At 53.4% G+C, this 17,523-nt stretch overlaps 1 protein-coding gene across 2 annotated transcripts in view; it reads left to right on the plus strand.

The window, feature by feature from the left end:
• The window catches only part of LOC116945736 (copine-4-like), a 58,701-nt gene extending 53,091 nt beyond the window's left edge, over positions 1-5,610 (plus strand). For both annotated transcript variants that reach the window (XM_032960244.2, XM_032960245.2), the window contains exons 15-16: positions 2,678-2,914; positions 3,826-5,610. In XM_032960244.2, coding sequence (XP_032816135.1) covers positions 2,678-2,914; positions 3,826-3,966 — 378 coding nt within the window. In that variant the 3' untranslated portion in view covers positions 3,967-5,610. The remainder of the gene's footprint in view (positions 1-2,677; positions 2,915-3,825) is intronic.
• The last annotated feature ends 11,913 nt before the right edge of the window (positions 5,611-17,523 follow it).

Here is a 17,523-nt window from a genome sequence, read left to right on the forward strand (position 1 = left end):
CTACGACTCTCTGTGTGAGTCTATGTATCACTCTGTGTGAGTCTATGACTCTCTGTGTGAGTCTATGACTCTCTGTGTGAGTCTATGGATCACTGTGTGAGTCTATGACTCTGTGTGAGTCTATCACTCTCTGTGTGAGTCTATAACTCTCTGTGTGAGTCTATGGATCACTCTGTGTGAATCTATGACTCTCTGTGTGAGTCTATGACTCTCTGCGTGAGTCTATGACTCTCTGTGTGAGTCTATGGATTGCTCTGCGTGAGTCTATGGATCACTCTGTGTGAGTCTGACTCTCTGTGTGAGTCTATGGATCACTCTGCGTGAGTCTATGACTCTCTGTGTGAGTCTATGGATCACTCTGTGTGAGTCTATGACTCTCTGTGAGTCTATGACTCTCTGTGTGAGTCTGTGGATCACTCTGTGTGAGTCTATGACCCTCTGTGTGAGTCTATGGATCGCTCTGCGTGAGTTTATGCCTCTCTGTGAGTCTGATTATCTGTGTGAGTCTGTGGATCACTCTGTGTGAGTCTATGACTCTCTGTGTGAGTCTATGGCTCTCTGTGTGAGTCTATGGATTGCTCTGTGTGAGTCTATGACTCTCTGTGTGAGTCTATGACTATCTGTGTGAGTCTGTGGATCACTCTGTGTGAGTCTATGCCTCTCTGTGTGAGTCCGTGGATTGCTCTGCGTGAGTTTATGCCTCTCTGTGAGTCTGATTATCTGTGTGAGTGTGTGGATCACTCTGTGTGAGTCTATGACTCTCTCTGTGAGTCTATGACTATCTGTGTGAGTCTGTGGATCACTCTGCGTGAGTCTATGACTCTCTGTGTGAGTCTATGACTCTCTGTGTGAGTCTATGACTCTCTGTGTGAGTCTGTGGATCACTCTGTGTGAGTCTATGACTCTCTGTGTGAGTCTATGACTATCTGTGTGAGTCTGTGGATCACTCTGTGTGAGTCTATGACTCTCTGTGTGAGTCTATGACTCTCTGTGTGACTCTGTGGATCGCTCTGCGTGAGTGTATGACTCTCTGTGTGAGTCTATGACTATCTGTGTGACTCTGTGGATCGCTCTGCGTGAGTCTATGACTCTCTGTGTGAGTCTGTGGATTGCTCTGCGTGAGTCTATGACTATCTGTGTGACTCTGTGGATCACTCTGTGTGAGTCTATGACTCTCTGTGTGAGTCTATGACTCTCTGTGTGAGTCTGTGGATCGCTCTGTGTGAGTCTATGACTCTCTGTGTGAGTCCGTGGATTGCTCTGTGTGAGTCTATGACACTCTGTGTGAGTCTATGCCTCTCTGTGAGTCTGATTATCTGTGTGAGTCTGTGGATAACTCTGCGTGAGTCTATACAAGAACAGGAGGTAGGGGGAGGCTGTCGGGGCAATTGTTGGAGGCCACCGCGCGTCTCTGCCGTGCGGCAGCTGTAGGCTCTGGTGGCGGGTGGCACGCGTTGGCAAGCGAGGAAGGTCGCGGTCGTCGTGATGGCATCAGCAGCTTTACCCACGCACGGTGCCATCTCGATCCTTACATCTCTCGCCGCCCGCTTGTGTCGAGTCCCCCTCCCACCCCCATCTCTGATGGGTGGGAAGCGAGGGGGGGGTGGGTTAGGATGGCACGGGGCGGCTCTGAGTGTGCAACGACAACAACTGAATCTGCCGCTTGCAGATGAGCATCGCACATCCCGCGGACGTTATGTAGCCCCCGCCCCCCGCTCCTCTCATTAAGCAGTCGCCGTCCACCCGACATTGAATTATTCACGGCGTCAAGGCCTCGCGGGAGCGAGCGTCTGAGTCGCGATGATAGCTCACGGCCGGGATGACGACGACGACAGACCGTTTTGAGGCCGCGGTTGTCAAACAATTCATCGTTTGGTTTCCTTGGTTGCGCTCTGCTGCTGAAAAAAAATCAAGACAATGTTGCTCGCGGTGTCAAAGAGGGTCGGCTGCGTGACGCCGCGCGATGTTCGTTGGCCGTGAGCCGTGGAATCGAAGCCCGGGCCGCTGGGTTCGTAGCGCGGTGTGCTAACCGCTGCGCCACCGCTCTGCATCTTCATCATCGTCACGACCATCACCAGCAGCAGCAGCAGCAGCATCATGATCATCAGCAATGTCAATTTCATCCGTAGGGTTTCACGATTAATATTACGATTCATTATTCGTTTTTTGATGGGTTGGGTAGGGTAGGTACAGTGTCAACTATAAACAAGAACCCTCCACCACCCGACAGAGCAAAATGCTGCATTGGGTTTGCAACATTCCTCCTCCTCCTCCTGCTCCCGCTCCTCCTGCTCCTCCTCATCCTCCTCCTGCCGCTCCTCCTCCTTCTCCTCCTATTCCTCCTTGGCTGAGAATCCCAAATCAATTTGCATATATTCCTCCATGACGTCACACCTTGATATTATTAGCTCAATCGCACAGTGTGGAGGGTTATATGTACTTAACGTGATCTCTACACAATATGACCCAACATAAACTAATCATGCCTCAGAGGCATCATCACCCCCACAACCACTATAATGATCACCACCTTCATCACCACCGACATCATCATCATGATCACCACCATCACCACCATCACCACGATCACCACCATCACCACCAACTCTCCCTGGGTGTATATCCCCCATCCTCCGCTCCCCTGCTCCCCCCTCTCCTCCTCCCGGCTGCGGCGCAGCAATTCTTCATCCTGCTCATCCTGACGGACGGCGTGGTGACGGACATGGGCGACACGCGCGAGGCCATCGTGCGCGCCTCGCGGCTGCCCATGTCCATCATTATCGTGGGCGTGGGCAACGCCGACTTCACCGACATGCACATGCTGGACGGCGACGACGGCGTGCTGCGCTCGCCCCGCGGAGAGCCCACGGCGAGAGACATCGTACAGTTCGTGCCCTTCCGTGACTTCAAGAGCGTGAGTCTGGGGGGGCGTGGGGGCGTGGGGGCTTCCGGGGTGGGTGGCACGGAAGGGGGCACGGGGGAAGGGGTCACGGAGGGGGGGGGGCACGGGGGAGGGATGTGGAGATGGTCGAGGAGCGCGTGGCGGGTGGAGGTGGGGGAGGGGTGTGGGGGGAGAGGGGTGGTGGTGGTGGTGGTGGTGCGAGAGGGCGTTGGTGGGAAGCCATCAGAGACGTTCACTCGGGCGTGTGCGCTCCGTTCGGCAGCTGGGAGTGGAAGAGTTTTGTGGGGAGAGAGAGAGGGGGGGGGCAGGGTCCAAGGGGGGTGTGGGGGAGTAGCGCCGTGCGTGGTTACACCCCTCGCAATCTCTCCGCTATTGATCTATCGAGAGAGATGTTTGTCTTCATAAATCGGAAATCAGGAGCAGAACCGGGATGAGTAATGCTCCATACATCGGCGGCATTACCCCAACCTCCGATGCGAGGTGGGACCTTGGCCACATTTTAGTCATCCTAGATGCATTGCGTCACGCCACTGAAATACACACACACACACACGCGGAAATCACGCGTGCTTCCATCATTAACATCATCACCACTTACCACCACGCCGCTGCTAAGTACTGACCCGAACTCGTGCCCGTTAACCCGCTTTGAACTCCAGAAACAAATCCCACGATCGCTCTGAACGCCTCAACCCTTGACCCCTGAGGCTGCCACCCCCTCACCACCCCCCCCCCCCACTCCCGTTCCCTTTAACTGCCACCCCCACTACCCACAAACCTTCCGGCCTCCCCTCCGCCGCCCATCATCATCATCATTATTACTCCGACCCCTGCCACCAACGACCACCTCTAAACCCCTCCCTGACCCCTTCTTGCTCTTCCCCTGACCCTTCCCCCACCCCACCCCCCGTGACCCCCGGCAGGCGTCCCCGGAGGCGCTGGCCAAGTGCGTGCTGGCCGAGGTGCCCAAGCAGGTGGTGGAGTACTACAGCACCAAGAGCCTCGTGCCACGCAGCCTGGCCAACGAGATGCAGCTCACCGGGTCCTCGCCTCTCCAACTATAGCCTCACCACACTCCCACCCGGGCCCCCCTCCCACCACACCCCCCCCCCCACCATGCATGATCATCCACGCAACTGCCCTCAAATCCTCCTCCCAGCTTCTAGTATTCTCTGGTAATCCAACCCGCTGCCCTTTATAGCAGCCCCCTTGGTTCCACGGTTACGCCAATCATAAACCCTTTGGTTTGTCTCCAAGGTCACCAGGTCAACCGAGTCCTCTGCTTCATCATCCTGGTCTTCCTGGTTCTAAGGTCACCCATATCCGAGGTCCTATGGTTCTCCAGTCTCACAGGCCACCAATGATTCGTCTCCAATGTTTCCCTCTCCAAGTCCTCGCTTCTAGAGACTCCGTCCCGTTGTAATCTGCAGGTTCGCAGGAACTCATTGACCTTCCCTGACCTCCACGTTCCTTGCTTTCAGGTCACCCCTGGGCGACACGGTGGCTAGGAGATGCTAACTACCTCGCCTGGTATACAGGAGGTCGTGGGTTCGATCCCGACCCTGATGACGCCTGCGGTATATTTGGAGTTTGCATGTTTCTCTCCCCGTGGTCGCGTGGATTTTTTCTCCGAGTCCTCCGGTTTTTTTTCCCCTCCACGTTTATAAACAACGTGCGTTTACAGTATTTGGCTGCTGTACATTTCCACGTGATAAGCCGCTTTGTTGAGCTGTCATTTGTGGCCAGGTCACGTCTGAAAAAGAGCTACATAGCTCAGTGGGCCTTTAGCTGGTAAAATAAAAACCATAGTTCAGCTTTAGTTTAGTTTATCTTCGTCTCACTCTCACGTCTTCCCACAGTCCGCCAGCCACGACTGCTTCTGCAGGTCTCCCTGCTCACCGCCAGTCCAACCGCCCGGTTAGCGTCTCCGCTTTCTCAAGTCCCTCCGAGGTTCGAGCTTTTATCATGATCTTTCATTTACAGTGGACGAAATCCGATGAGCTCTGAAGCTCTTTTCTTCTGCAACAGATGTCCGGCTGCATCAAAACCACGTCGAGGCAGGGTTCACGGAGCTCAACTCCCGTCCTTGTGACGAAAAGCAAGCAGTTCCTTTCCAGGAGTCGACCCATTTACCTCCGTTTCAAGTTACACGCTTCGAGTTGCCACACGATACACACACGCGCGCACGTGCGCGTGTGTGTATCGTGCGTGTGCGTATCGTGCGTGCGTGTGTGTATCGTGTGTGGATGTGCGAGGAGCAGTTGCGTAGCGCTCTTAGCGCTACGCTGCGCTACGAACCCGGCGACCCGGGTTCGGTTCGCGCTCACGGCCGACACCTGTGACGATTATCTGAACCGGTCCTGGGCCTCCTCTAGGTCGACTCAGCCTCGAATGAGTACCTGGTGCGGTGTGTAAACATCGTCCCTGGGGAGACAAAGGCGGTCGGGCGTGGTGCTGGCCACCTGCCCCCATGTGTGCCGTGTCGGCCTTCATAGGTGTTCGCTAACAGCACTTGCCCCCAACAGTGTGTTGAGGCTATACGGGGGATCTTTGTCTTTGTGTGTCCGTGGGGCTCGAAGCGGAGGTAAATTGGTGGCCGTGGTGGCTGTCGCGAGGACTTGCTTCTGAGAAACCCTGCGTGTGGGTGAGGGAGGGACCCAAACAGAACAGAGATCTTCCACATTCCATATGGGGGGGGGGGGGGGAGGGAGGGGTGGGGGGAGGTCGATTCCAGGTTGTGTATCGAGAACGTGATGGCTCAGAAGGAGACCACGTTGGGTCGGAATGGAATAACGCACGGAATGGAGGAGAACGGATCGTATGGCGACGCGACAGAAGGGAGCACGCGCGTTTGAAAGAGGATCAACTTGTTGGAACGGAACGGGACGCGGAATTGAAAGTGTTCGGTGATGGAACAAAGCACATGTATTGGACAGCGAGGAGTGTGCGTTGTTGGAACTGAATTCCATACATGGAGAAATTATTACGTTTTGGAACAGAACATACCTCGGGCATAGAGAGGCGACCAAGTGTCATTGAACAGATTACACGGACCGTAATGGAACAACGCACACGTTGGAAATGATGATCACTTGTTGGAACAGAGCACGCGAGTTGGAGAGCGAGAACTGTGCGTTGGTGGAACTGAACACATGTTGAAACAGAATGGAACACGCGCTGGAGAAAGGATCAGGGGCTGGAAAAGGACGCGTCTTGGATGAAGAGGGAGAGTACGAATGTGAGTCGTTCGGAACTGGACACACTGGAACGCAGCAGGACGTTACATAGTAAGGGGACCACATATTGGGACAGAGCGGAACGTAATGTTGGACTTGTGAGCACCGATTGGCTGCTGGTAAAACACGTTTTGGAACGGAATGGAACGGTGACACACGGGAGCAAGGAGGGACGATCTTGTTTCTGGAACGAAAGGCATCACCACGTGGCCGGAACGAGGCCGGACGCCGATTGGCTCGTGGTGAAACACGCCGTGCGTGTCAAGGAGTGTGGCGTGGGGAGGCGCGTAAGTTGGAGGCGCTGTCGGCGAGAAGGTGCCCGTGAGTACACGAGGCGGAAACCGGTTCGGGTTGGAGGAGGAGGGTGGGAGGGGAGGAGTGTGGTCTGGGAGGTGCGGGGGTGATGGTCTTCTGGTGGGGGGCTGGTTGGAGGGGGGGGTGGCTTGGAGAGGTGAAAGGAGGCTGGTAATGGCTTTGTTTAAGTCGATTAGATGAGGCGTGAGTTCCTCCGATACTTAAAAGGGATGAGGTCACGCGGTGTTGGGTCCTAATTAGCGGGCCCGGCGTTAATGGCGTTAACCTCCTAATGCGCGCGTGCGTGCGTGCGTTTGATGGCGGTGGGAGGGAGACGAGCAAGATGCGAGATGAAGGCAAAGAGAGCGCGAGAGAGGAGATGGAGCCAGGCGGCCAAGGTGGGAGATGGGAGGGACACTGGGAAGGGGGAATGGGGGAGGGAGATTTAGAGAGACGTGGTGGAAGATTTGGGGAAGAGGGGAGGGGGTAGAGGAGATGGAGTGAGATGGGGAGGGTGGGAGATGAGAGACTGCGAAGGGAGATGCAGGGAGAATGGAAGAGAGATTGATGGAGACGAGGTACGAGATGGGGGAGGGGCGGCGGAGGGGAGAGATGGAAACTGGAAGGGATACGGGGAGAGAGATGGTGGGAGATGAGGGGAGACGGGGAGTGATTGAGCGGGGAGGCGAAGAGTTGGAGGTGATGGAAGGTGGTTGTGATGGGAGATGGAGCGAGACGGGGATGAGATGGAGGGAGGGAGGGAGGAAAGGGTTTGAGGGGGGAGCTGAGGTGACGGCTGGGTGGGGAAGGGATGGAGCAAGTGAGGCTGAGTGAGCTGGGGCTCAGATCCACACACAGAGGGACACGCGCGTGCGTGTTGTGTGTGTGTGCGCACGCTTGTGGTGTGTTTAATAATTATGAATCTCTGCATGGCGACAGTTGTGAGTGGCCCTTAATTAACAGCCAGGTGCTTGCACAAGGCACTCGCAATAATTGACCGTGGCAGCACGTTGCACGTGGCAGGTGGAGTGGAACGTGGTGGTGGGGGGGCATCTAATAATTATGGACATGAAAATCAGCGCCCCCCATCACCACCGCCACCACCCACACTGCTGACCGTGAGCTGCGCTCGTCTCTGTTCAACTCCAGCTGTGGAGTGTGGCTCGGATGCCTCAATGTGATCTCTGTCTTCTGCTTGACCCGATGGTTCGTGTAAAACTGATCCCGCGTGGACTATTTTGGGCTTGATCGGCGATTTTGCTTGCAAATGAGAAAAAAACAAACTATATCTATATATATGTCTATATATACACCACCCGACTCCCGAAGCTCGTAAATATCTTCCATTCGACGGGGAGGAAAGGGGTGGCGGTGTGGAACGGCAGTGGGAAGGATGATCGCCGTGTCTTTTTGTAATGTTGGCATGACAGCTGTTTTAACATTTTTGCAAGGAATTACTCTCTCATTTGTACGAGACCATCGTTTTGAGAACGCGACTTGTTATACATCTCTATATTTAAACTAAACGGCGACAAAGAACAAAAAAAAAACCATGAAAACGTATGTTCCTATATAAATATATCGTCTGATCGTGATGTTTGCTATAAGGTACGGTTATTTATTATCGATCCAGTCTCGGTGTTTATACAACGGCCGTGTTTTTTGTTATTTTGCTACAGCCGTTCTGCATGACCGTCGTCAGCACACGCGCGCAGAGAGAAAGCGATGAATGATCTACACTCCGGGTTTTACTTTCGGTCCTGCAAACCCTCATCCGCGTCGCACCTTGTTTCCGTGTGTGTGTTTTTTTTTGTTTGGCACGAATTCTTTTAATACTAATATATGGGTTTCCCCTTTTCTTTCTGGCAACAGAACTGAAACCTTTTTTTACGAGGAATCATGTCTGCATTAACTACAATACTTGCGGTCAAAATTCAAACAAAAACACACTGATAATGTACGTGGCATTGTCCTTGAAACTGATTGGTCCACACCAGAGACGGCTTTCTTTTGAGCCTCGTCTCAATCGGTGCTCGACCAGAGGACGCCAAAAGGCGTAGAGCTCAAAGACAACCCTATTATTATATTTTTGGTACTGGCAAAGGAGGTCTAATGATGTAGATGCTTACCCCGAAACCTCATTACTTTGATAGTGCATTGTCTTTGAGCTGTACGCCTTCTGGCGTCATCTGGTCTAGCACTAATTGCGACTGGGCTCTAAAGAAAGCCGTCTCTGGTGTGGACCAATCAGTTTCAAGGACAATGCATCATATATTATCGGTGTGTTTTTTTGTTTGCATTATCACCACAAGTATTCTGGTTAATGCAGATATGATTCCTCGTAAAAAGGTTTTCGTTTTGTTGCCAGAAACAAAAGGGGAAAACCCTATTATTATTATTATTATTATATTTTTGGTACTGGCAAAGGAGATCTAATGACGAGTTATTTTGTTTGATTTTATTTGTTTGGGTCGTTCGTTACGGACCGCACGCGCCCGATGATTGCTCAATGCGACCCGTGTGGATGCCCGCGCGTGTGTGTGCGTGTGCCACATCTCGTAGATGTGGAGAGAGAGAGAGAGAGCTCCGATTTGCATTGACACAAACAAAATAAACGTAACGCATTAAGTCGATAATACGACCGTGTGTCTGTGTGTATTGCCTTACGAGAAAAATAGGGTAAGTGACGTTTCGGGCAAAGGCCCTTTGTTCACGGCGCATGATTTGCTACGAATCAAGGTATTGATTTTGATTCCCCGCGTAACGTACAGGGGGCTGGATTGTAATTGTGAAGGAGAGAATGTACGCGTTGTAAGTGTTCTCAGGTCAAGGTGCTCGCTCGCGACACTTGCCCCAAAGAGTCTGGTTAAGGCTGCACGTGGGACTCTCTGTCGCCGTGCCCAGTGAGAGCTCGCTCCGATTCAAATCGACTGGCGCGCTCGGCGTGGCGTCGCGTCTTTAGCAATCATCGGGCGCGTGCAGAGCGTCACTCGCTCGAGCGTCCCGTTGAGTTGTGAGCTGCGAGACGGAGGTCGACGGCGGTGGAGGCGTCTTGCCGCAGGGAGCCGCGAGGACTCGGGAGTCCGAGGCTCCGCGACCAATGGAGACGTCTCTCGAGTGAGGCTCCGCACGAGCAGAGAAGCGAACGCGACGGCTCGGCGAGGGGTGGGGGTTGGGGTGGGAGGGGATGGGGGGAAGGGCGGGGGGGGGGGCGAAGAAGAAGAGGAGGAGGAGGTGGGGTTCCCTTTATTCACTTAAAAGGACTGGGCAACCACAAACACAGGCAGCCGTAGACGCGGGGTAACGAGGATCGTGTGGGTGGAGTCCGCCCTCCCAAGAAGACGAGAAAGACGAGCGAGGCTCCTTCGAGAAGTAAAATCGCTCGCCTCGCTCACTCCGCGATTGGCACCGCGAGCTCCCCGTGGAGCAGGGGGGGGGGGCGCGTGGGGTGTGCGTGGCGCTGCGCGTGTGTGGGGTGTGTGATAGAAAGGGGTGTGGTGGGCAAGGTTAGTGTGTGTGTGAGACGCAGGTGTGTGTATGTGTGTGTGTTTGGTGAGAGATTGAGTGAGAGTGCTTGGACGTAGAGCGGATGAGTATTTGTGTGGAGCAGATTGCGTCCTTGTGTTGCGCGAGAGTGTGCGCGTTATTCGTCCTGGCACGTGCGTACATGCGTGTGCGCATGTGTGTACTGTACATGCGTGTGTGTGTGCGCGCGCGTGTGTGTGTGTGCGCGCGCATGTAGGCCACTCGTGCCGCCAGTTGATTCGGCCTCAAGCTGCTCCCGGTTTTACGCGTAAATCAACACATCGGCCTAAAGTCTCCACTCCCCCCCCCCTCCCAGCACCCCCCCTTCAGCCACACAGCTGTGGCGCAAAAAATGCAAAAATAAAACATTCTGATTTTTTTTTTAATCCGTGGGACGCAGTGGGAAATGATGCGTTTTCGTTCAATTCGCACGCTCACGAATCTTTTATCAGCCACCCCCTCCTTCCCCCAACCCCCCACCCTCTATCTGCTCAGTTTTTGTATTGAAATATTCGAGACGAGTGTGCGGAGGGTGTAGAGGTTCCTGTGCGGAGGACGCCGAGTACACGCCGAGTACACCCCGAGTACACGCAGAGTCCACGCCGAGTACACACAGAGTACACCCCGAGTACACGCCGAGTACACCCCGAGTACACCCCGAGTACACGCCGAGTACACCCCGAGTACACCCCGAGTACACGCCGAGTACACCCCGAGTACACCCCGAGTACACGCCGAGTACACCCCGAGTACACCCCGAGTACACGCAGAGTCCACGCCGAGTACACACAGAGTACACCCCGAGTACACGCCGAGTACACCCCGAGTATACCCCGAGTACACGCCGAGTACACCCCGAGTACACCCCGAGGACACCCCGAGTACACGCCGAGTACACCCCAAGGACACCCCGAGTACACGCAGAGTACACCCCGAGGACTCACAGAGTACACGCCGAGTACACACAGAGTACACACAGAGTACACGCCGAGTACACGCTGAGTACACCCCGAGTACACCCCGAGTACACGCCGAGTACACCCCGAGTACACGCAGAGTACACCCCGAGAACACCCCGAGGACTCACAGAGTACACGCCGAGCACACCCCGAGGACACCCCGAGTACACCCCGAGTACACACAGAGTACACCCCGAGGACTCCCCGAGTACACCCCGAGTACACGCCGAGTACACGCCGAGTACACCCCGAGTACACCCCGAGTACACGCCGAGTACACGCCGAGTACACACAGAGTACACACATAGTACACCCCGAGTACACCCCGAGTACACACAGAGTACACCCCGAGTACACACAGAGTACACCCCGAGTACACACAGAGTACACGCCGAGTACACCACGAGGACACCCCGAGTACACGCCGAGTACACCCCGAGTACACGCAGAGTACACACATAGTACACCCCGAGGACACCCCGAGTACACGCAGAGTACACCCCGAGGACACCCGAGTACACGCCGAGGACACCCCGAGTACACGCAGAGTACACCCCGAGGACACCCCGAGTACACGCCGAGTACACCCCGAGTACACGCCGAGGACTCCCTGAGTACACCCCGAGTACACGCCGAGTACACGCCGAGTACACGCCGAGTACACGCCAAGTACACCCCGAGTACACGCAGAGTACACCCCGAGGACACCCCGAGTACACGCCGAGTACACACAGAGTACACGCCGAGTACACCCCGAGTACACCCCGAGTACACACAGAGTACACCCTAAGTACACCCCGAGTACACGCAGAGTACACCCCGAGGACTCACAGAGTACACGCCGAGTACACCCCGAGTACACCCCGAGTACACGCCGAGTACACGCCGAACTGTGACGCACACTGCTGCAGGTACAGGGGTCTCGATCCGGCCTCCGTGAACCCCGCCTCGTCCGCAACGCGAGCCTCGGCTGGGAGAGCCGCCGTGGCCAGGAGACGTCACCTCCCTCGTCGAGTTAGAGGCCAGACCCTGGCCATGCCTGCTGTTGTGTATGTGGAGTCTGCGTTGTCCTCTCTCTCTCTCCGTGGGGCTCGCGTGGATTTCTTCCCTTTCGGGATCCTTCGGCGTTGCCCTCCTCCAGCGCTGAGAAACAACGCGCCTTCGGATGATTAGCCTGCGCCTGCGAATTCCCACATTGTGATGATATGTAAGCCACTTGGATGAGCTATCATCACGTACGTATGTTTGTATATTGGACTTATTTCGCGCCGTACGTAACCGACGCAAACTGAACACACAAAGCGGTGAAAAAGTAATGAGTTTTCAATCTCGGTCATTTCAAAGTGCATCACGTGTGGCCACGTCGCCTCTGAACAAGACCTCCCAGCTCAGCGCAGGCTTTTATCCTGGTAAATAAAACGAGTTTAGTTTGGTCCAGATACCCTCCCCGATCATCCACGCTCCTTACGGATTGCAGCGTTGGGCTTTTTGCAGGGGGTCACAGAGGATGGCCGTACAGGAGGAGGTGGCAGCAGGACCCTCCCGAGTGGATCGTGAACCCCCGAGGAGAGATTATCCCCTTCCGTCTACGTGCTGGGTTTTCTCCGGGGTTACTTTGGCTGCTACGCTACATGCACGGAGGCTGCCTGTGGTAACCTTGCGCAGTGAGGGTTGGGGGATTACACACAGATGATGTTGTGCGAAACCCCCTTCCCCTGGGTGTGGGCGTCGAGGAGGAGCCGTACTCCCTGGCTCGCCAGTCGACGGCGGACTCCCACCTGTTCCAACCTGCACGGGGATAGCGTGTTTCCCCCTCGCGCTCGTGGTGGGGTTTCCCCGGCTGCTCCGGTTCACTCCCCGCTTGTGTAAACACGCTCATTAAGTGGCTGGAAACACTTCGATGTCTGCGTGCCTCCCGCGTGTTGCGGATTGTAAAGCGCGGCGTGGTGTGATACAGTTTGCATGGACGCTACTGCCATAAAAGCACCAATTGTGAAGACTCGTATGACTGTTGATATATTGTCGCACGCTGAATACTCCCATCATTAAAAGTGGAATTGGCCAAACGCCCAATGTGGCATGTGCCCCCCTGGAAAGGGGGCCTTGAGGCTCAATGAGGCTCTCCCATGAAGAGAAATCTATATCATATCCCAAACAAGTTTTGCTCTCTAGGTGGAGGGAGGTACGGATGGTAACGTTCAAACGACGTACCTATTGCTGACAATATGACGTTATATGATTAGAATATCAATATCATAATCATGTAGTAATAATAATATTAATAACATCGTATGGATGATCAAAAAGCAACCACGATTGTGGTCACAGTGGTATATCTGGGAGAGATTGGCTGAGTCCCAAGGCGTTTTGTCAAGAGGGTCTTGCTACACTGGGACATTTATCCGATCGCGTCGTTGTTGTACTTGTTGTTGTTGTTGTTGTACTTGTATGTAGAAACCAGAGCAGCCGCAGTAAACCCGCCTCTCAAGAGGTCCGTACAGACGGGTTCACGATCCCCGCGCGTCACGTGAGGTCGCGCGCGATCCGGAGATCGCCCTGGGGCACCGGGGGCGGGGGGAATGCGTCCCTCTCTGGCTCTTTTAAGTGAACAATAGTATATGACACGAATTAAATGAAGTAAAAACAACAACAACAGCAGCAGCGGCAGAAACCCCACGTGCTGTATAGATTTATAGATGGTCCATTGTAGGGGGTTGGGGGGGGGGGTTGGGCGTTCCTTGCAGCATGCCGCTCCTGCTGCATGCCGGTTCGATGTCGACTGTGGTTTTCTCCACAGTTCTGTGCTGTGTATGGGCGACGTTTAACGCTGCTCTGTGAAATACAAGTTTATACACTCGGCTCCGTGACCTCTTCAACTTCTTCAGCTTGTTCCCTTGTGGCATTATTGTTACGATAAGGGAGGTCTGGGCCGCCCTGCCCGACAAACTCCCGCCGCGACTCTCACCAGGACAAGCGGATTGAGCAACGAACGAATGAGCCAATAACTAGTATTGTTGTTGTTGTTGTCTAGTTATTGTTGGGGATGCTTCAAGTTGATTCTGCTGAACCGGCTGAGAACTCCCAAGAGACACAGCACAAACTATCGTTGTCTCGGTGGAGAGACAGATATTGGGGGCATGCACAACAGTGTCAGCTCGTGTATGCGCACTCATTCGTTGGCTGAAAACATCCGAGGATTTATATATATGGGGGACCGCAGAGCTTCGGAAATTGTTGGTTCGTCGCGATAGTGAGAGATGCGACTCGCACGACACAACAACCATGTGTGTCTGTGTGTGTGTGGCTTTAGAAAAAAAAACATGTATTTAACATGCAACGTTTCGGGCAACGGCGCTTCATCATAATACATGATGGAAGAAGGGCCGTTGTAAATAATTAAGAGGTGGTGATGATGTTGTGAATCGGTGTAGTTAAGTAGACAGGAGCTTGATGAGTTCAAGTTTCAACTTCATTTTGTGTAACCAGATTAGAACTCAAGGGACCAGGATGCGTTTGTGAGTGAGTGGGTGAATCGATGAGCGAGTGGATGGGTGGGTGAGTGATTGGGTGGGTGAATCGATGAGTGAATGGCTCAGTGGCTGAGTAGGTGAGTAAGTGGTTGAATCAATGAGTGAATGGCTGAGTTAGTGGCTGAGTAGGTGAGTAAGTGGTTGAATCAATGAGTGAATGGCTGAGTGGGTGAGTGAGTGGCTGAGTAGGTGACTGAGTGGTTGAATCAATGAGTTAGTGGCTGTGTGGGTGAGTGAGTGGGTGAATCAATGAGTGAGTGGCTGAGTGAGTGGGTGAGTGTTATGATAGTGGTGGGACATGGTACGGGTGAGACACAACAGTCGCTCTGATGGACGGAATCCTCAACACGGGAGAAGGAATCCATGAGTGGAGTTCACGGTAACAGTGAGCATGGTAGTTGCGATTGAAGAGTGAGTGGGTAAGTGAGTGGGTGAGTGAGTATTTGAGTGGGTGAGCGAGTGGGTGTTTGAGTGAATACGTGAGTGGGTGTTAGAGTGAGTGGGTGAGTGGGTGAGTGCGTGAGGGGGTGAGTTAGTGCGTGAGTGAGTGAATGAGTGAGTGGGTGAGTGATTGAGTGGGTGAGTGTGTGTGGTTGAGTAAATGAGTAAGTTGATTTGTGAGTGACTGGGCGAGTTAGTGAATGAGTGAGTGGATGCGTGAGTGGGTGGGTGAGTGATTGAGTGGGTGTTTAAGTGAATGCGTGAATGTGTGCGTGTGAGTGAGTGGGTGGGTGAGTGAATGAATGCGTGGGTGTGCGAGTGAGTGAATGAGTGTAACCAGGTTAGAGCTCAAGAGACCAGAATGAGTCTCATTTTCAAAAGTGACCTGGGGCGCGAGTCTGCCCGTAGGGGGCGATGGTTGCTCCTGCTGCTCCTGCTACTGCTGTGTGTAATTCTCAGTCGAGTGATTGGCGGTGTCATTTAAAAATTTGTAAAAGAAAGTTGTACCTTGAACGCCCGCGCGCAATAACTTGCTACTCGTTTAGAATGTCGCCACGGAGTCTTTAACGGCTGCCGTGAAACAGATGCAGTGATAGTCAGGGCGGCCCCTGGGATTCGAGCAGTGAATCTTCGCAGCAAACCGGCGAACGCACTGATGAAAACGATAGTTTATGATGATCACTAGATGGGTGATGCATGTTACGATTGATGACCACGAGATGGATATTGCTAGATGGATGGAGGATGACGATAAATATTAGATGGATAATTGTGATAACCAGATGGATGATGATGATGATTCTGATGGTTAGTGGTTTGATGATGAAGGGTTGATTGGTGATGATGGATACAAAATTGTATTGATAATGATGGGAGGGTTGATTCGAACCGTAACAAGGTGTTGACCTCTTGACCCGTTCTGAGCTAATTGTAAGGAGTCGTCGCAACACAACCCCCCAGCCCCGCCCCCACGACCCCACCCCCTCCGTGTTCACGGGGGTCAGGGGAGAGTTTACCCTCTCAATTTAAAGTTTCACCGAGCGTAAAGTTTCCAATTATCTACGGGGTCACCCCACCTTGGCCTAATGCGCATTAGTAGAGCCCGCGGAGTACACCACGTGGGGTGCAGAGGAGGGGTCACGACCCTCACCACCCTCTCTCTTGTTTCTTTGCCTCTCATCCCAAACTGCCTGACTCTCTCCCCTCTTACAAAAATAAAAAAGACAAAGATCTCCGGCATAGCGGAGTGTCATGGGCAAGTGCTGTTAGCGAGCACCTATGAAGGCCGGCACGGCACACGAGGGGTTGGGTGGCCAGCACCACGCCCCGCCGCCTTTGTCTCCACAGTGGCGATGTTTAATACACACCGCACCAGGTAATAATATTGAGGCTGGGTCGACCTAGGGGATGCCCAGGACCGGTTCGGGTAATTGTCACTGGTGTTGGCCGTGAGCGGGAATCGAATTCGGTCGCTGGAGTTCGTAGTGCAGAGTAGCTCTAACCGCTACACTACCGCGCTCCCCTCTTACACACGCGCGCACACACGTGCACACGCATGTGCACACGCACGTGCACACGCACGTGCACGTGCACGCACACGTGCACACACACAGGCTCTCTTTGTCACTCTTCCTCTTTATCTCTGCCTTCACATTACGCCCAGTGCGTTACAAAGGGGCCAGAAATAAAAAAGCGTCAATATTAAAACACATAAATGTTTAACTTGCATAGTAAAGTAAATGTATTTTTTTCATTTGCTATACAGCCAGATAATGCGACAAATCGCTAACCTTCAACACCCAGTCGTTCATGAAAGTCGAAGGTGGTATAGTACTATAGTAAAAGAGCAGAATCACTTCACCGAAATTGATAGCTTGAACGCATTTTTGCGAGTGGCCCTTTAAAGTGCGGGGCCCGTAGCTACATATGTAGCTACCTTTGCTACATATGTAGCTACCTTTGCTACATATGTAGCTACCTTTGCTACATATGTAGCTACCTTTGCTACATATGTAGCTACCTTTGCTACATATGTAGCTACCTTTGCTACATATGTAGCTACCTTTGCTACATATGTAGCTACCTTTGCTACATATGTAGCTACCTTTGCTACATATGTAGCTACCTTTGCTACAGGGATAATCCGGCAGTGATTCCCCCCTCCCTCCCCAGCGCCGCCGCCCTCCGCGATCAAACCTTGGCTCGGTGGGAGTTGGCTCCGTCTCCTCCTGCTGCCCTCCAGCCGTGGAACTTCCACTTCCCTCCCGTCCCAGCCGACCCGTGTTCACATTTAGGTGAACTCCTAAATGAACAGGTGAACTGTTAAAGGGACAGGCGAAGTCTCGCCACCGTGAGCGTCACGGTGGTGAGATGTTAACTGCCTCGCCTGGTATGCAGGAGGTTGTGGGTTTGATGCCGACCCTGACGCCTGCTGTATATTTGGAGTCTACGTGTCTCTCAAAATCTCCCGTTGGTCGTGTGGATATTTCTCCGGGTCCTCCGATTTCCCCCTCCACATTTATAATCAACGTCGACAAGCGTTCAGAGTATTTGGCTGCTATAAATCTCCACGTGATGATGATACGCCCATTTCGTTGAGCTATTATTTGTGGCCAGTTCGCTTCTAGCAAAAAGAG

The sequence above is a fragment of the Petromyzon marinus genome, chromosome 25, assembly GCF_048934315.1.
Source record: "Petromyzon marinus isolate PM22_M1 ecotype Great Lakes invasive population chromosome 25, UKy_Petmar_22M1.pri1.0, whole genome shotgun sequence".
NCBI lineage: Eukaryota > Metazoa > Chordata > Hyperoartia > Petromyzontiformes > Petromyzontidae > Petromyzon > Petromyzon marinus.